The 20,003-nt window shown below is 42.9% G+C and overlaps 1 protein-coding gene across 2 annotated transcripts; it reads right to left on the bottom strand.

The window, feature by feature from the left end:
* Positions 1-1,747: 1,747 nt before the first annotated feature.
* Positions 1,748-19,042, bottom strand: PABPC1 (poly(A) binding protein cytoplasmic 1). Of its 2 annotated transcripts, none has more exons than XM_082313738.1 (15): positions 18,284-19,042; positions 13,202-13,395; positions 12,984-13,099; positions 10,922-11,061; positions 9,543-9,637; positions 7,841-7,978; positions 7,647-7,742; positions 6,929-7,201; positions 6,659-6,752; positions 5,816-5,926; positions 4,792-4,946; positions 4,261-4,345; positions 3,954-4,084; positions 3,557-3,652; positions 1,748-2,189 (listed from the first exon to the last, which is right to left on the bottom strand). In XM_082313738.1, the coding sequence occupies exons 1-14, from the start codon at positions 18,474-18,476 to the stop codon at positions 3,560-3,562; spliced, it is 1,914 nt and encodes a 637-aa protein (XP_082169864.1). In that variant the 5' UTR covers positions 18,477-19,042; the 3' UTR covers positions 1,748-2,189; positions 3,557-3,559. The 2 variants fall into 2 exon arrangements, with proteins under 2 accessions (XP_082169864.1, XP_082169865.1); XM_082313739.1 differs by lacking the exon at positions 18,284-19,042 and adding an exon at positions 13,607-13,811.
* Between the last annotated feature and the right edge of the window lie 961 nt (positions 19,043-20,003).

Below are 20,003 nucleotides of genomic sequence, written 5' to 3'. Positions count from 1 at the left end.
TGAACATAAGAATTGTACAAGCTTAACCTAATGCTTTTATAGTGAAGTGAGGGATTTTAAATAGGATTCATTTACGCCAGACCAATTTCACCTCTCTATGCTAGGCTTATTTCTGCAATTCACTTAACAGGAAAAATCTGAACATCTTTGCACAAGGGGAAAAATAAGGCCACTCTTGAATTGTCTTTTGGGGGACTTCAGAAAGCGTGCTGAAGGGCTTTAAGACTGCAGCAGTGGGTCCGGAGAACCGTACGCCACAGGTTTCAGAGAGCCTTCCAGAAGGAAGTCGCTGACCCCTTCCTGTGATTCGGCAGAAACCGTATCCTTTCAATACAGCAACTGGAGCCCGATGAACAGCAGTGGCTAAGGGTCAGGCCTTCCTCCGCGACTAACAGATCTGCACTCCTTTCCCACATCCCAGCCGGCCCAGTTTTCCTCTCCTCTCTATAAAAGGAGGACGTGCCATCTTCACTGCTTCCTTTCTCCCCCTGCATTATCCATTTTGATTAAGCAGCTTACAGAGCCAATTATGGGCTAAACTGGGTAGAAAATTTCTGCAAGTCCGCAGAAAGTACTCCCTTAAAGGAAGGGGGGAAAAAAGCAAGGCAGCAGCTGTAGGATAACCCATCTGTAGATGGACAACTTCAATGTATCTAACTTACACAGGGAAAGTTTGTTTTACAACAAGAGCTCTTGCTACTCTGTCTCTCTTGATTATGCATTGAACAGTTTTGCATTATGCAAAACTCCCAGCCTCAGTGAGGTCCTGTAGCAAATTGAACAGCTCACGTGCTAGCGTTGGCTCTTCTCACTTCTGTTCCGCTGGTCATTTGCTCGGATGCTCTCTGTAGCGACTAACACGCGAGCTGACCTGAAGGTCCTATCAACCCCGAGTGAAGACAGGATTATTTCTGTGGGATTGTACAGTAGATAAGGATTTGTTCAGCACATTTAAAACCCCAAAATATAGCAAAGCTAAAATTAAACCAATTGGTCTCTTACTAACAGAGGAAAATGAAAAAGCTAACAGTAGCCATTCACTTGCTAGGGAACACAGCATTAGAAATACATGACTCGGGGGATTAAGCAGTCCTGTCCACAGAAGGATTTTTACTGTGTAAAAAGCATGATCTTTTGGTTACTACGCATTCAATTTTTACTACATTACCACCTGAAGCCTCACCTGTTTTGTTCTGGGAATACCTTCTGTTCGTACGTTCACAATAATGGAATTTTGCAACAATATCTACTGCAGACAATCCGTGCTCGTTCACCTATACCCACGTGACTCTGCCTCCATCTCGGGGATCATTAGCCATCTAAAGACACAGCTGGAGACCTATGTAGAGATTGTTCCTTCCACCAAAACCTCTCAAAACGAACATCACAGGCAGGTGATCAAATGGGAACACGTGTTGATGTGTTACGCAATTCCAACACAGGCCTTTTATAATCACGTTTCTTACCAATCATCTCAAGGTAGGGTATTTAAAGGTCTGTTTCTAATTAGACAATGACAAGAGCCCGGACACCATGCTATTAAGGGTTTAAAACCCAGATATGGATCTAGCTGCTCTTTTCATTTGTTTTAATGCCTAAGTTTATATTATCAGTAACAGGTGGCTAAATGTAGGCTAATCTTCTCTAGAAACTGCTAAAACATACTATAGAATGGGATTCTAACTTGGTGTTCTGAATGACCACCTGATCAGAAGCACACTGTACAAAAGAAACCATCACAAGTAAGTCAGTGTTTAAGGAATTTTTATTAAACCAAGAATTTTATAATCCAAATTACGTTTCTTTGCTCAGCTATCAATTCTCACTGTCAACTAAAACAGTGGTGATATTCTGAGCTTTTCCACAGTAAAGAATTACAAAATTAAAGAAAGGAATGCTTTAAATTTTTTGAATGTGCTGAAAATTCTTTTCCCCCGGGTTTATAAAACATTAATTTGTATTTTTTATTTTACTATTTTTTTTTAAATTTTAAATCAGTAAGTAATCTAGGACTAGCATTTGTTTTGCTAGCCCCGGCGTTGCTCTGTACATAAGCTTCAAAGTTTCCTTTCCTTTTTTTATTTATTTTATATTTTGCAATGTTTTTCTCAATATTTAATAGTTTTTCCATGTTTAGATTTTTTTTTTCTTCGGTGAAGCGAAGTTCTAGATTGTAGTCCCGGATCTTTCTGCAAACAAAAACAGTGTTGTTAGGTTTTAAAATGAAAGCAGCACCTTATGTTTTCTGACATGCTTTCTGCAACTGTAAGCCCGACAGCACTTTGGACTTTCACAGTATCAATCATACCAAAGTTCTTTACAAGCAGTGTATCAGAGGTATCCCCTGCTTTTTAGAGACACGGAAGTAGAAGTACCCCAAGTCTGTGATACCTGGTAAGACAAAACTGAGACTAGAACTAAACAGCACTCTGCACAGCAAGGCCTCAGGCAATGGCTATGCACAACAATTTCTTACCCCAACTAACTTGACTGCAGGTCACCTCTACTCTTATGGCCAGCATACCAGGGCTCATCAAATAACTACACTAGCAGTATTTTCGATTTCCAATTACTAAAACATCATGGAGCATACGCAGTAATGGCCTCAAAGTTTGGGCATCTTAGTTTAGGACAGACAACTTATGCAGCACTTGTTTATCTCTGGTGTGACAATGTCACTAGCAAAAAAAAAAATATGGAAAAAGAAAGAAGCGTGGAAAAAACATGACTCAAATTCTGCCTCCAAAAGGAAAGCTGCAGAAATGAAAAATTTTCTTTTTTCTTGGTCTTTTAAGTGATCAAATGTTAAAGCAGGCATCTTCAACTGATAGCTATAAATGTGTATAAAAGCTATAAAAAAAGCTATATGTGTAGCTATAAAAGTTCACATACAGGCAAAACCTAACTGGACTAAATACACTCCTGTATTATCCTCAACTCCACAACATTTTCCCCTTTCAAAATTGTAACGATACCACCTTTTGCCTCTTCCTGTCATGCAAAATTAAGATACTAACCCCACAGAAGGAATAAAGAAAATCAGTATTTTAACTGACATTAAATTCACCAAAATGTGAAGTCAAGACAATATGTAGTTTAGTTTTTAACTACTGTATAATTTTTAATTTTGGCAAGTATATACAAATTATAGTGTAAATAAGCTATTTCATTTCTAAGGAAAAATAGCATTGGAGCATCGTCTTAAGCTTACTTCAATTCCACAAGTTCCTCTTGAACAACAGTATGAGTAGTGGTGTTTGACAGAACTGCCCATTTTTGCACGCATGCCTAGAACTAATTCCAGCTAAATATGCTGTTAAAAACAACGCTTTAATTCCAGCTAGATATGCAAGACATGTCAGTAGCATTTGCTAAGCAAGAGCTACAGAACTGGGCAACAGGAGCGAGCACAAAATTTGTTTACAACTGTGCCCGTAGCTGCTGCCTTCTGTGGCTGCCAATGATGCAGAGCCTGGAAGCATGCTGCTTATAAGGCCCCGGGCTAAGGACTATTGCCCCAGTCAACCTATAAAACTACAGCGCTCAGAAAACTTACTTATTAAACACTTGGAACCCCAGTGGGATTGTTAACTGCCTTTTGGGCAGCCTCTTTAGCTTGGTGGGCTTGTAGTACGGCTACAGCTTCATCAACCTATTAAGCAAAAAAGAAAAATTAATAAAGCAAGCTTAGTAATTTCTGTGTATTTGAGTTAATGAAACAGTTTAAACTAGACATACAAACAATGCCTGCATTGTTAAAAAGAAAAGGACAACATTACAGCTCCAGTTCATACTAACGTAAGCCACTGTCTCCCTCTGAAAGAGGGTATTCTAACTTCTCGCCCTGGGCCACTGTTCCATTGCTGCTAGTCCACTGTGCCAGCATAAACACCCGTTAAATCAGTGCAGACTTAATTGCTGATAAAACTAGCGTAAGGCAAAAGTCCACCTGCCTTCGAACGAAGAGACTCAGGAGACTCGAGCATGTGGAGGAGTTCAGAGTTGTCAATCTCCAACAACATCCCAGTGATCTTACCCGCCAGAGTAGGGTGCATGCTTTGAATGAGAGGAAATAGACGTTCACCTAGGGAGAAAAAAAGTTAATCAGGGTGATAAATCTCATCTGACAAAGCTTTAAGGGACACGGGAAACAAACACCTTGTTCTACTGCTAAAACTATTTATTCTGAATTTTAAGACTGATCAAAGAGTACTTTGACTGTCCTGCTACAAGGCATAGAGAAAGGCATCATGTACATACCTAACATCTGCTTTTGTTCTTGTGGAGGGGCAGAAGCCAACATGGAAGCAGTCAAGGGTTCCTGACCTTGCACATGGACAGCAGGCTGCAAATTAATTTAACACCATTTCAAAATTAAATTTTAGTTCATGATTAGGTGCAGCTTCAAATACCCAATGTTCCAAAACTCAGCAGAAACAATGCCTACACTGTCAGAAACATTAAAGAAATTACAATTAAGTCAATTTAATCAAATAGTGCTGCTTAGAGCTGAGTGATGCTGGAGATTAGCATCAACCACTCCATTGTGGAGCAAACGCAAGGAGAATTCAGGCTAAGGTATCAAGCAACTGGAAAACATGAAGTAACACAGGATCACATCCTGTCTCAGGTGAACTTGAAATATACTTAAAACCCCAAGGCTCTAACTCTGCTGCCACAATGCAGAGCCTGAATTCTAGAATAACAAAGACAACTCTTAATCATAAGTGCCCCCCTCCTTCCTCTGCAAAACACCAGCAGAAGCACGGACCGGTTCCTAAAATTACGTACCTGCTGCATAGCAACCTGTGGCTGTGTATTAAGATGCTGCTGAGGATTACGAACACCCGCAGCATATTTGTATTGTGGTACTGTGCGTACAGCAGGAGTAGCTGCAGTAGCTGCTGCTGCAGGACGTGGACCCATTGTTTGTGTTGATGTATTAGCTGAAAAAAATAACATAATTCCGTATGTGAATAATTCATTTTTTTATTTAGCCTACACTGTACAAGTTACAAAAAAACCCCAAATCAGCCAAAGCAGAACACCTAATTTAGGTATTGTGTTATAGATTCATCTCACTAGTATTGTCAACTGTCACATCACTGGTCATACCTGAATGTTGAAAGCTCAGAATTTACTGGATGTTACTTTCCAGTCACCTCACTAATTAATTGCTTTTCTTACATGCTATTGAAAAAAGATCTGTGATTACATTGATTACATTCGCTTTGACTTGAGTATTAATTTAATTTCATTCTAACCTCAAAGGACACTTGACTTCCTGAACACATTACGTCAATAGTTATCCTAAAAAAGATACTTTCATGAAGTAGATAGCCAAAAAATACTCCTGCCTAATACATTCTGAGAGAAGTAAATGCCATTACAATCAATTCTGGTTCATTCAATGATGTGCAGATTCTACATACAGGACACTGGCTCACAGTATTATGACAAAATAAGAAGAGCTAAAATTCTATCATCTCAGTATTTCTACATGCAACCTATTATTGCAATTGCCACAACGATGTTTAGAAATGGCAGAAGCTGTCATACAGTATTATTAAAATGCACACTAAAAGAATTGCTTTATGCTAAAGAAATGGGACCACAGCAGGAGTCTTTGCTGGGACAATACTTAAAGCAACTACTAGACAGTGATACTGGCTTACTCATTTACTAAGAGCCAGAAAAGGATGGAAGTGTTACCACATGTGATATTGAACTTACAAATGCTTTTGAGAGATTATTCTGAATCAGCACAATTAAAAAAAGAAGTCTAATACTTAAAGTTTGCATAAATGAAACTCACCAACACGTTGTGTTGACATGACTCGTGGAACTTGTGAAGAAGCTGGTCTCATGGTACTAAATGGTGGTCTGGGTGCTGCTGGGCGGATAGCACCAGGCATGTTTTGGAATGCTGTGTTTTAGAGAAAATATATTAAGTTACATGCTGAAACATTGAATGGTGAAAAGAGTTCAGAAGTAATACCACTAACATAAAGCGAAGACTGATACGGCAATGCTGTGAAAATGTGTTTAAAATGCAAAGGTAAATCATAGAATCGTTTAGGTTGGAAAAGACCCTTAAGATCATCGAGTCCAACCATTAACCTATCACTGCCAAGTCCACCACTAAACCATGCCCCTAAGCACCACATCCACCCGTCTTTTAAGTACCTCCAGGGATGGGGACTCAACCACTGCCCTGGGCAGCCTGTTCCAGTCCCTCACTGCCCTTTCGGTGAAGAAGTTTTTCCTAATATCCAACCTAAACCTCCCTTGGCGCAGCTTGAGGCCGTTTCCTCTCGTCCTATCCCGTGTTACCTGGGAGAAGAGACCAACCCCCACCTCGCTACAGCCTCCTTTCAGGTAGCTGTAGAGAGCAATAAGGTCTCCCCTCAGCCTCCTCTTCTCCAGGCTAAACAACCCCAGCTCCCTCAGCCGCTCCTCATAAGACTTGTGCTCCAGACCCTTCACCAGCCTCGTTGCCCTCCTCTGGACACGCTCCAGCACCTCGATGTCCTTCTGGTAGTGAGGGGCCCAAAACTGAACACAGTACTCGAGGTGCGGCCTCACCAGTGCCGAGTACAAATGGCAAATGCTATAGCATTTACTGCAATCACTGGACAGAGGTAAAGAAGTGACTTACGATGAGGTCTGGCACCCTGAGCAGTCCAGCGAGGACTAGGTCTAGCAAGTTGAGCAAGTTGATTAGTAGGATAGTACGCAGCACGGTTCTGAGTCTGTCAAATATAAAAACATTGTGCAACTTGGTTATCTTTGAAGGACATGCTAAACAGTCCAGCACCTTTCTGCTATGAAATCAGAATGGTGAAATTATGGACACATGCTAATAGTTACATTTACTGTTAAATCTCAACAGATTTTATACACAGTACAAAACTATCTCTATACGTACCTGTGGGATGGCTGCCATGAAGTAACCTGAAGGAGGTGCTGGTTGGTAAGGGTTGATTACCGGATTAGGTACTGCTCTTACACTTGCCATTCTCTGCATATACTGGTTGGTGAGATGAGCTTGGCGCTCTTCTTTACGCTGGGCTAGAGCTACATATAATGGTTTAGTAGCCACAATTCTACCATTCATTTCTGTGACAGCTTTGGTGGCTTCTTCTGGTGATGAAAAGCATACAAATCCAAATCCTTTGCTGCGGCCACCTTCCATCATGACCTGTCAGTACAAAATTTAGTTTTAAAACAAGAGAATGTCATGTCTACTCAACTCACAAGTTTCTTTTTTCAGCTTACTAGAAGTGAGATCACAGGTTTGTTTTACTGAATGGTTTTATAAAAAGGAATATAATTGCTTAATTAATAACTGTTTACTGAATACAGATGAAAATCTCAGTGATGCAATAATGAGCACATTATTGCACTGAAAAGACGTCATTTTTCTCACAGTAATATCAGTACTCATTTTATTTCAAGAAAGGATTATCACATGAGCTTAATCGGAGATGTACAATAATCAAGAAAGCAGATGTCCACGTATATAGTACAAGTGACAAGTGACTGGGTCACACCTGTTAGTCCATGAAATAAATCACTCTTCCTTGGCAAAGGATCACGTTCATTTTCAGAGAAAGGACAAGCACAATCTATAAACTTTACTTTACCTTTGCACTAGTGATTGTACCAAATGGGGAGAATTCTTTTCGAAGACGCTCATCATCAATCCCATCATCAAGATTTTTCACGTAAAGGTTTACACCCTAAAAAAAGGCAAGTTATTTTTGAAAGCAAATGGTCTGGGTAAATCTAAAAATATCATAGAATAAAGTTAGTCCTCTTGAATTAAATAAAACTGAACCTGGTATCTGGTGATCCTGTCCTGCTTCATTTGTTCAAACTTGCGCTTCAGCTCCGTTTGTCTTTCCACCTTTTTCTGAGCCCGGCCAACATAGATTTGTTTCCCATTGAGCTCTTTCCCATTCATCTCATCTACAGCCTTCATTAATAAACAAGAGGTTAGCAGTGCTTTGTATTCCACTGTTTTTCAGGCATAAAAAAACCCCCATGTAATTCAAATCTAAAAAGTTACGTAAGAATTCCAGAAAAAGAGGCAATCCATCTGAAATATCACCAACTGAAACAAAATACCCCAAGGCTTCCTTGCTTGGGGAATGGAAATTGCTTTCCAAGTGTGCTTCTGTCCAGTTAAAGAAAAGTCACAAGGGATGCAAAGAAAAAAAAAAACCCAACAACTTTCTCACATGACGTTGGGGGGGGGAATCAAGTCACATAATGAAGAACTATTTCTCCACCCTTATCTTGCTAAAGGCAGAGAAAAGAAAGCAAATTAAGTCGAAAAGCTCCAATTCACACACACCCCCCTAACTTCAGTTTTTAAAAGTAACATCTGAAACTGTAGCATCTACCAGATTTTCTTATACTATATGTTAAGCTACAGCTGGCATATATGGCTTTTTTTAAAAAAAATTTTTAGTCTTTCATTAAGGAAATACTTAAAGAGTATGAAAATATGAACTTTTTTCCTCTATGCTGTTTTGAGTTACAACTATTAAGATGTGAAAACTCTGGCACAGATTTATTAAATTAATTTAAAACCAGAAGTCACCAGCTTATTGTATACCTTCATGATCAAAGCCATGAAACACATTTACTGAGATATTAGAATTTTATGTTATTTTAAACACCCAACATGTGATTCTGATTACTGTAAGAGAAACAATTCATCAATGAATGTATGCAAGACTGAACAATGTAGATGTTAAGACAGACAGGATTTGTTCTAATCTCTTGCTTGTACACTTGCAGTACTGACAAATCACCAAAATGCCTTTTGAAAAGCAAACTTCGTTTGTTGCCCTGATTTGTTCTGTGCTCAGTTTTTCTCCTGATGCTATGTCCCTACTGCCACAGTCAACTGACACATCAAAGCAACCAGCTGACAAAGAATTAAGTTATACAGCGTACTGGCATGTTATAGACATATACACGAATTAAAAGGACCCTTCTTCCAAAGTTACTCTTCAGAATAAAAGCAACATCACAGGGCTCTATAACTATTTTCTTATAGCTGTGCCAAACATGCTCCATAAAACGAATAGCTTTCCTGCTGACTTTGCATTGCTGAAGTTTGAAAACACAATCCTTTCTGCCTTGCACAAATGTTTTGTGCAACCAAATCGGATCCAATGATTCATCTGGGTTTTGCAGAGATGTAATAATTTACTATGCTTGTCTGTCGCCCAGCATGAGGGAGCCTAAATCTCATAGAGACCTTTAAGCCCAACTACAACAGGTTATTAAATTATTCAAGATTCCCCATTTCTACACTAGTTCCAGCTGTCTCAGAGTATCTTGACTTAATAGGCGCCTCAAATCAACTGACATTTGCATAAGAAAGCATTCTAAATGACAGAAACTATGCTAAGTCATTTAAGAAGCAGACACCTGTTTTTGCAGTGTCCTTGACCAATTAAAAGCCCTTAATGAATTCACAAGATTTCAAAGTTACAGAATTCCTAAAAAAAGGTCCAAAAGCTTACTTTTTGGGCATCTTCATGTCTTTCAAAACTAACAAAGCCAAAGCCTTTGGATTTTCCACTCTCATCAGTCATAACTTTCACACTTAGGGCAGGACCTAAAAAGAGAACGAAAATTTATGCTTCGTATACAGAGTGTATTCTCTTCACATTTTGAACATCCTGTTTAGAAGTCTTAATATTTAGTTTGTTTTGCTTGTATTACAAAGGACTCCTGCACCAATAATAGTATCTAGTAAACATCACCCATTAAGATAAAATTGCTAATTTGCCCTGATGCTGAACTTCAGCCATTATGGCTGAAGTCTGCCATGCTGAATTTCTTTCCTACTGTATTTTCAACCAAAATGGGGTAGGAATTTCACCTCAAAGTGAATGAAATTGTTTTTCTCATTAAAAATTACGACCTTTAAAAGGCTTTAGTGCTTCCATCCTTTGAAATAGGTACTGAAAGCCAGAGAGGAGGCCTTTCTATTAGGTGTGTGCTTCACCATTTATCCCAGTGAAAGGCCATCCCAGTTCAGCAATGCCAAACCTTTGAAAAACTGCAGTTCACAGACTCAATTTAGCAGCTAAATTCACTACCATTTCAACCACAGATGCTTCAATAGCGGAAAGGAGTTTCCTGTAAATGCTGCTTAGGGCTGCAATAGAATATCTCATATATATATACACACAAGGCTTTGTCTTGCTTTACATGACATCCACTGGAGAACAGCAAAAGCATGGAGGAAAGAAAATAAAACTGAATTAAGGAGTTTGCCATTTCCGATTTCGATGGTGACACATCATATACACTACTAGATCATGATCATACGCCTGCCACAATTTTGCCCTGTGCATAACTGAGGACCAAGCCAGAACCAAGCAGCTTGCCAATGGAAAAGTTCCTTATAATTTCATATTAGGTCAACCACCACAATGCAACTGAATAATGAAAGCAGAGATACTGTGAGTAAAGATAAGTCTGAAGGTCAATGGAAGCAATAGCAAACTCATTTGTCATGTATCCTGTCGTGAATTTGTAACATCAATCTGCACTAACACAGAAAACACTTCTATTCACAACTTAAAAAAATTTGCAAAACCCATTCAAAAGACTATTTAGACACATTATTTTCCGATTATCGGACACAATTCTGATGGCAGGATAATATATGCTATTCTGCCTATTTAAAAGCCTGCAGTGGATATCACTGCTCTTTGAATCTGAAATTGGAATTAAGTACCAACTTTTCAGTACCTTTTTTATTTTTTATTATTCTGAATCAACATCAGATAGCCAGCTAACTCCGTGTATTATAATGCACCGTACAGATAAGATAGAAGAAGTAAGCTGAAGTTCACTCGTGTTTGTATAAACTTGAAGTTTAAGACATTACCAAACTTGCCAAAGAGTTCCTTAAGTCTCTCATCATCCATGTCTTCTCCAAAATTCTTGATGTAAACATTGGTGAATTCCTTTGCTCTGGCTCCAAGCTCTGCCTCGCGTTCCTTGCGGGATTTAAACCTTCCAACAAATCTAGTTGCAGGAGAACAGAATAGTGTAGATTAAAGCAAGCCTGTCAAGGTTTAAAAATTTACTTTAATCCTCTGGCATCATATTTGATTCTTAATCAGTCTCATTGTTCATTATAGGCATGAAAGTCTTTAGATAAAATATTTATGATAAAACCATCAGAAAAACAATTTCACTATCCTTTGCTACATCAGTGTGCTTATCACAGTTACTAGCATAAAAATGCTTTCAAGCCATTGGTGAGATTGTTGACTCTTTATTTATAAAACAGCCTTTGACAACAGGAGCTGGAAAATGGGAAAGAGTAGTAGGTAAAGCAGCTAAAGAAAAATTCTAGATATCAGCATAATCCATCTGCCATACTAAAAACTTGGCAGCCTTAAAGCAGTTACCATTCTTCAATCCAGTTTTTAAGCAAGGGATATTTAACTAACCTCCCCCACTTCCTTACACACCTTTCCCACCTATATCAAAGCAAGACTTTTGTTTGTTTTGGTTTTTGTTGGGTTTTGGTTTTGTTTTTTTTTTTTTTAAATAGGCATAGAGAAATAAATAGTTCAACTTGCTCTTTAGTCAAATACCATTGCAAATTGGCTGTGAACACCAAAGGCCAGTTCATACCGTCAGAGAACGAACAGAAGCTGAACACAACACTCTGCAACCCAAGGAACTGCTCTAGTACCAACTTTACGTGGCTAACACTGATTTCTGACTGTAGTAGACTTTTGCTCTCAAATTTCATTGTATTGTCCAACTTTATAGTTCCAAATCTGACAAATCCAATGAAGTAGCATACAGTAACTCAACATTTTCTTAAACTTTGACAACTTCACCCAATTTATAGTAACAAGGATGGCAAGAATGATAGGGCAACGTGTTCAGCAGATTTTCATAGCGTGTGAAGTACTTGAATTCACTTTTAAAAGCCTCACCTAAATAGAAATTCAAAGCAAAATTAACTCTCATGATGTATTGTACCAAACAAAGTTTACACAAATGATGGGCTTTTATGATTACATGCTGACCTTTTTTTACTAATTTAAAAAGGTTGTATAAAGATGGAAGCCGAGCAAAAACATTCACAGTATGCCAGTCAAGCACAGAACAAGCAGGAAAACTAAAGTTTCAAAATATATGTTCTCCCTGGATGGATCAAGCTACATGCATCTCTACATGTAAAAATAATCCATGATGGTAAGCTGATGCTGATTTCTGTTATCCTTTTTCCAAACCCTCTCAAGCATTTACAGAGCTATTCTTTTACAACTATACCAAATACCATAATGATCCCTGAGGCATAGCTGTGAGGCACGCTCCCCTCCCCCCCCCCAGCCTAGATATCACTAACCAAGTAGCCAAATAACTTTTTTTTTCCCCTACAGTATACAACAGTGATAATGTTTAAAATATTATGTTTCTCTAAGTTTTATTCTCTACTCCTGTTTCCTAGATATGCCTATTAACAGACATCCATATAAAAACATTAGTGTAATCCGACCACTATTCAGGACTGAGTAACTCTAGAGCTTTACATTTCATCCAAAAAATGGCTAACATCCCTATCTCACAATTCTTATAAAAGTAGTATTATTCAGAATACCCGATGGATTGTATTTTATCTCAGACCAGTAAGACCAGAAAACCAGAGAAGTTCCCAAATCCTCATTACAGCATTGGCTTGTAAGACAACTAATGTAACAATTTTTTCCCTAGAGTCCATTATTAGAGTCCATTTCTGAACTTATTCTGCCTTTAGAATAGGCAGGTGATACAATTCATAGTATTCCTAGCGCTAAAATTCTAAATCCTCTTTAAAATTAGAAATTTTTAGAACAACATGTCTTTTCTAGGTAAGCTTTAAATATTTGTCCGCTGTAAAACGAATTTCAGTCTGTTGATCCCCAACTATGTATTTATGTACTTACACTTTGCGGTCATTAAGCAGCATACCATTCATTTTTTCAATAGCTCTTTCTGCAGCTTCTTGTGTTTCAAAATGTACAAATCCATAACCCTTGGATCCATTTTCATCACATACCACCTATTAAAGAAAAACCCTACTGTAATACCCATGGAATGTTTCCAGTGTAAATTCAGGTATTTTGTGTCAAACCATTAAACGCACCAATAATTTTGCACTAACCTTACAAGACAGGATGTTTCCAAAAGCAGAAAATGTGTCATACAAAGCTTTGTTATCAATTGATTTGTCCAAGTTTTTGATGAAGATGTTTCCTACACCACTTTTGCGTAGAGACGGATCGCGCTGAGACCACATGATGCGCACTGGTTTGCCTTTAATGACATCAAAGTTCATGGTATCCAAAGCTCGTTCAGCTGGAAAAACATCATGGAATTAGTAGGAAACGCTGAAGTTATCTTAATAAGCACACAAATAGCATTTCAAGTACAATTCTTCATAAAATTTTTACTATTTTAAGTCCAGCACCACCAACAAGATGCAAACCCAAACCTCCAATGTAAATAAACCCCACTCTCTTATGCAAGTAAAAACTGGCAAAAACTCCTCAGCAAAAGCTTCACTTACGAGATAGGAAGGAGCACAAATCTCATGAACAAGCTGTAGAAATCCCAGTAGCCTAAAGGATTGGACCCCGCTATGAAAAGATGGTACGGTGACAGGAGAAAACGTATCAAGTGATGGCAATTACGGCCTATTCCACAGGCAGAAAAGTCTTAACATCTGCAAAAATCAGATGGCCGCTCCCACATCACACAGGTGTGTATTGTATCAATAAAAATGTTTTTAGGGGTACAGCTTGTTCCTATATGAGGCCTTTTGCAGACATCAACATAGGAACTCCTAAACCACCAATACCCCTAAACTGACAAAATTTCTTTGCTAGGTGTAGTTCAAGCCTGGTTCAGGCAGCTGTTCCACACAATTCCTTCCTTAGTGACAAAAAAGATCTGTGATGGACTTCTGGGCAAGGGACAGTCCAAGGAGATTTAAAACTAGCACTTAATTTTGAAAATCTGAAACTATATATACATTAAAAGCTCACAATGACATACATACAAGCTCAATGAAGGAGCAAGCATTAGAACAGCAAAATGAAGTAACGTAAACCAAGTTTTGTTAGTCCAGTGGAGCAGTTTTTCCAGTAGAACTCCATAACTAACTTTTCAAAGCCTGAATTTAAGATCTCAGTGTATTTAGATAGGGAACTATCAAGACTTCTTCAGTTTTCTCATGTCCCTTCAAAGAAACAAGACATGTCTGCTGTTTTAAGTCAACAAGGGATTTAAGCAAGAAAGAGCAACAGTTCTCAAGCATGGCAGACATATTTTATGATTTCCTACATTAGCTCCTTTTTGTTGCTGTTCCTGCACGTCTGGAAGAACACTGAAAAAAGTCCCAATAAATACCTGAAGTCACACCCATTGGTACTAGATCATTTCACTGCAATTTGCATATAGCAGAGCAATGTGATGTTAACAAGACTGAAATCAGTTTAGTATTAGTTTAAAAACAGCAACCATGTCAGTTAATTGTTTTTCTTAGGAGAAGGACCAAGGACCAATCACATTGTGAAAACCCTTATTTTATGCTTTTGTTCTTTAAGTGCTGCTTTTATCTTTAGCTATGCTGTTGGATACCACGGCCAAAGAAAATCTGCAATCTGCCTCTGGTTCAGCTGGTACACCATGGTTTAGGTCCATCCTTGCCACATTCTCAGATTACAAGTGAATTTGAAGATTATATTCTCTGAAAGACATCTGTAGAAGTTAACGAGACAGCCATGTAGCAGTTTTCTGTAAAAAAAATCATCTGTTGATACTATTACCATATTCACATGACAGTAGTAAGTCAACAACTGATTTAAGCTGAAGCCACAAAAAATATAAGCATTGCCAGTCTTTTAAGTTAACAAAGATTTCACAAACTTCAGTATCAATTAAGCAGGAGAGAAAAGACAACCTAGATACTGATAATGGGGAACAAAAAGCATTAGAAGGCTCTACACTAAAAAAGAAAGGAAAAAAAAAAAGGCCAAAAAAAAAACCCCCAACTGTGGATATCAGACTGGCCACAGTAGAAACACCTAATGCTTCAGTATTGCCCTGGAAGTCATTAGAATTATTACTGCCAGCACCAGCAAAAGTGCCAGCACCAAACAGTTCATTATTTCCAGAAGTAGTAACAGGGCTTCCTTTACTAGAAAAGAGGCTTCTCTAATTCATGCTAATTGCTTCTAGAATAATCCTGACACTCCTCAAAAACGTGTGTTCCTGGACACGTTTCCCAAACATCTGACTCAAAGTGGGTCCATACTAGCCTTCGCAAACACTACCACTCTCAACTAATAGTGAGCACGTGCCTTAGACCAATGCAATTCCTCCACAAAGACAGGGACGGCATGGAAACTCTCAACGGCTCTCCTCATCTCTTCTATGGAGCAGAAGTACAAGAAAAGTAAAGATTTCTGCCTAACCAACACCACATTGTCATTCCTCAATAGATTTTTAAAACATTACTAGAATACATCTGCAAACAGGTACAAGCTAGTCTCATTAAAATTCACAAGTAGTAAAACTGGCTTACTTTCATTACATTTCAGCCATAAAAGGCTGCGCACTAGTTTGCAGGAGGCAATTCCATTCAGCAGTTAACTTGTTACCAAGTGGACACACCTACCCATGCTGTACTTTTGCTGATTCTGCTGGAGCTTTTATTGAATGAGTCACCAGTTCCCATTTTAGTCGTAAGCAACTGGACAGCCCACTTTAGTAACAATTTCAAAATCACATGGAATATACACTTAATGCTAAACTGTTCTAAACGTGCATAGCAATAGCTATAAAATAATACACCTCTGGAAATATAAACACTCAAAAAACCTGAAGGAAGAAGTGCAGTTTCAGATTACTCAAGAATATTTCCAGTTTACTGATTAAACAAGATTTCCCGGGTTTTACTCCAGACTATGACTCAAATTCAGAAAAGTCACAACTATGAAATGTGTGCATACCTCACAAATGTGTCATCAGGCCTAATTAGTTTCTGGAAGAGCTTTGAGGTCCCTAGTTTACAGACAGCTGGTCGTGTCACACACACCTTCAAAGACATTTTTCAAAACTCAAGCTAGTTGTTACTAGCTGTTTAATACACATAGCCCGAGATGTAGCTAAGAATTAGGCTAAAACAAGAAAAGGCAGCTAGTTTGGAATCAAAATGAAACCAGTATTACTGTAAGAATAACCATTCATCCTCAGAGCTCCTATTTCAAGGTGTCAGAAAATGGGTAGAATGATCTATGGAAAAAAAAAGATCAGCAAATGCTTTCTAGGTATTTGCCAAGAACATCAAATTCTAAAAACGTTGCAAAAGTATAACCATACAATATCATTGAAGTTTATTTTAAACAAGTGCTTCCAGGTACGTGCCAGGTGCAACTTTGATACAGATGAGAAATACTTCTAACTGACCTGGACTAGGTGTGGAATAAAATATGTGTGCTTCCCAAAGTCTGAAAAATACTTGTAACCTTTGGAGTAACAGCATTTTTCTAAGAGGCACATTCTCAAACTCTGAATGCAAGCACTGCTCAGGTGAAAAAAGCTGTGTTCCTTCCCACCTTTGACAAATTACAAACTAAGTCACACAACGTGGGGTTGAACCGGTTGCTCAACTAATGACAATGATAAAGTCGGCCCTTACAGAATTCTGTCATTACTAAGGAGGGGAAGTGTTTGAATCACCTTCAACTTCTGCCTTGACATTATCATATCACAGGGCTGAACCGTACTAACCCCTTATTTTTCTTTTTGGGAGTAAACTGTACCATAGGTTTTTATCGAATGAAAGCAAAATATGTTAAAAAAAGCATTCAAATCGTCTCATCCTAAACAATGGCTGAATAAAAGCTCTCTGAAGTGAGAGAGCTGATAACAGGCGAAATATCTGCCTATTAAAAAGATGAGACAGTAACTTTTACTACTTACATACAGATATCATCGGTACACCAAAGTCTGATCTGATAATGGCTATATACTAAAGCCAATTTTGAAAGCCAGTTAATCTAATTGCTTGAAAAGTTTGTAATGCAAATCTCTCACTTTCATATGCTTAAAAAAAAAAAACCATTAAAATAGAAAGCTGTTTACTTAACTGTACTTGAAATCAAGTATGTTCTAGCTGGCCGAATTATTTTTTCTTTTAATTGGACTCCACAAAACTTAGAACCGGTCACATTTGGTTCTTTTATCGAAACACCCTCCAAACGAACAAGCCGGTTTGCCAAACTCAGCACAAACACGACTACAACTACGTGGAAAGTTTCTTTACTAATATAACTTTAGAGAACCAGCAACACGTCGCGTAAAGCAAGTTTATTAAAAACAGAGCTTGGGAAACACGATGTCAGCGCTCACTGCAAGGAGAAATGGATGAGAACACAGCTCGCTACATGACGAGCAAGCGAAGGAGGCCCGAGTAATTTCACCCCCTCCCTACACGTGACAGACCTGCCATGGTGTTTTAAGGTATTACGCTTCGGCCTGTGCCTTGGCTGGACGTCCGTGAAGCTACCAAGCGACCCTGGTACGTCCTACTTCCTTCTTTTGGCCTCTTAATCACGCATACACACCCAGCTCCTGCGTAGTTATTAGCAGGTGCTAATGACTGTGATGTGTTTTCTCCAAGCTAGCCTTCGCGGCGGGTTCCCCAGGCAGCCGCGCACGGACGTGCCAGCCGGGGGAAGAGCCGCCCGCCCGCCCGCCGCAGGCACACACGCACGCCCTTCCCCGGCAGCCGCCCGGCCGGGGCAGCTCCGCCAGGCCCCGGGCTTGCGGCGGGGGCGCCCGGGCCCTTCCCCGCCCGCCGTCCCCGGCGCTGGGCTGCCCGCGGCGGGGCGCGGAAGCGCTCCCCCCGTCCCCGTCCCGTCCCGCCCCGCCACGAGGCGCGGCGGCCCCGGGCCGCGTGTCAGCCAGCGCCGGCCCCGCCGCCAACTTCCCCCCGCCCGGCGCCAACTTTGCCCGCGTCCCGGCAAACGCCGGCACCGGGAGCGCCCGGGCGGGGAAAATGGATGCGGGGCCCGGGGTGGGGGTGGGGGGGCGGCCGCGCCGAGCCCTGGTGGGGGCGGAGGACAAACATGGCTCCTCCGCCGGCGGCCGCCCCGGCGCTCCCCTCACGCCGCCCGGCCCGCCCGACCCCCGCTCCCTCCCCCCTCCCCTCCCCGCGGCCCCCGCCCCGGGCACTCACCGTCGGCGGGCTGCTGGAAGTTGACATAGGCGTAGCCGAGCGACCGGCGGGTGATCATGTCCCTGCAGACGCGGATGGAGAGGATGGGCCCGGCGGGGCTGAACTTCTCGTAGAGCATGGCCTCCGTCACGTCGGGGTGCAGGTCCCCCACGTAGAGGGAGGCCATGGGGTAGCTGGGGGCGCTGGGGTTCATCCTGCCGCCGTCTCCCGGCGCGGGAGGGCAAGGGGGGGGCGCTGACGAGGCGAGGAGGCCGCGGCGGCCCGGCGGTCCGTCAGGGCAGGGGCCGGCGGTGGCGGCGCGGGGGAGCGGGCGCTCCGGAGGCGGATTCGAAACTTAACGGCTGCGGGAGGCGGATGCGCGGCGGCGGCGGCGGCGGGTGGAAGGGGCGGGGGGTTCTGGCTCACTCGGTGCCGGGCCTGGCGGAGGTGGCGGCGGCGGCGGCTGCTGCTGGCCTCGGCGGGGGTCGGGCTCGCTCTGTGTCTCCTCTCGGCTGCGCCGGGTCCGGGGGCTTCGCTTCACCGGGTTATTTTATATCAAACCGGCCGGTTGCAGAAGGTTGACGGGAGGTGGAAGAGGGAAGGATTATTTTTTTTAAAAGGTTTTTTAGGATTTTTGGATTTTTTTTGGCTTTTTTAATATTTTTAGTAATAAATGGTGCGGCGGGGCCGGGCCGGCGTGTCCGGGTGTCCGGAGCACACGCACTGCGCACACAGCTCCGACGGCGGCCGGGGGACAAGGGGGAGGCCGCCGCCCCGGCCGCGCACTATATATACCCGCCCCGCCCCCACCCGCCCCCACCGCGCCGCACGCCACGCACCGACCGCGCGCACCGCGCAGGCGCCGCCGCGGGGGAGGGCGGGGAGACGCGCGGCGACGGCGCCCGGCCGGGGGGGTGCGGCGGGGAGGGCGCCTGCGCGGCGGCGGCCGGCGGGGGGGGGGGGACGGGCGGGAGCAGCGCGCCTGCGCCGCCCGACGTCACCGGGGGCGGCGGGGGCTCGGCGCCAGGGCGCACGCGCCCACGTCAGAGCACATGTGCGCGGCGGCGGGGAGGCGGCCGGGCCCGAGGGCGCGTGCGCGCTGAGGGGATCAGCGGCGGGCGGGGCGGGGCGGCAGGGAGGGGTTGACGGCCGTGCGCGTGCGCCCCGCCCCGCCCCGCCCCGTGCGGGGAGCGGGCGGTGCCGCAGCCGCTGCCGGTGGCGCGCGCGGGCGAGGAAGGTCGCGTGCCGGCCGGAAAGGGCCGGGCCCGGCGGCGCATGCGCGTGAGGGCCGCTTCCGCCCCGGGGCGGCGGCACGGCGGGGCCCGGCGCTGCGGGGGCGGAGCCGCGGTAACGGCGGGCGGGCGGTGCCTCAGCGCGGCGCGGCCTCGCCCGGGCCGCGGCCTCCGCTACGTCGTCCCTCCCCTCTTGCCTCTGAGGGTTTCGGGCTGCCGCGCGGGAAAACGGGCGGCTGGTCGGTGCCCCGCCGTGCTGCCCGGCGCCGTGCCTCTGGGACGGGGCGGGGCGGGGGGGGGCTTGGCCCTCGGGACCGCAGCCGTGCCGTGAGAAGTCAGCGAGAGCTTTCGGCTGCCGGCGCGCAGGCTCGGGCCTCGTCGGGAAGTTTGCTTATTCCGTCGTTTTTTCCAGGGTGACTTGGCCGTTAGGTCACATCGCCTGAGGGGCGCGGCGTGCCCGCGCCGGTGTTCCAGAGCTTCGCCAGGGGAGCTCGGGAGGAGCCCAGCGG

This window comes from Platalea leucorodia, assembly GCF_965183815.1.
Source record: "Platalea leucorodia genome assembly, chromosome: 1".
NCBI lineage: Eukaryota > Metazoa > Chordata > Aves > Pelecaniformes > Threskiornithidae > Platalea > Platalea leucorodia.
The sequence above is the reverse complement of the archived record's forward strand: the minus strand, read 5'-3'. Positions and strand labels throughout refer to the sequence as shown.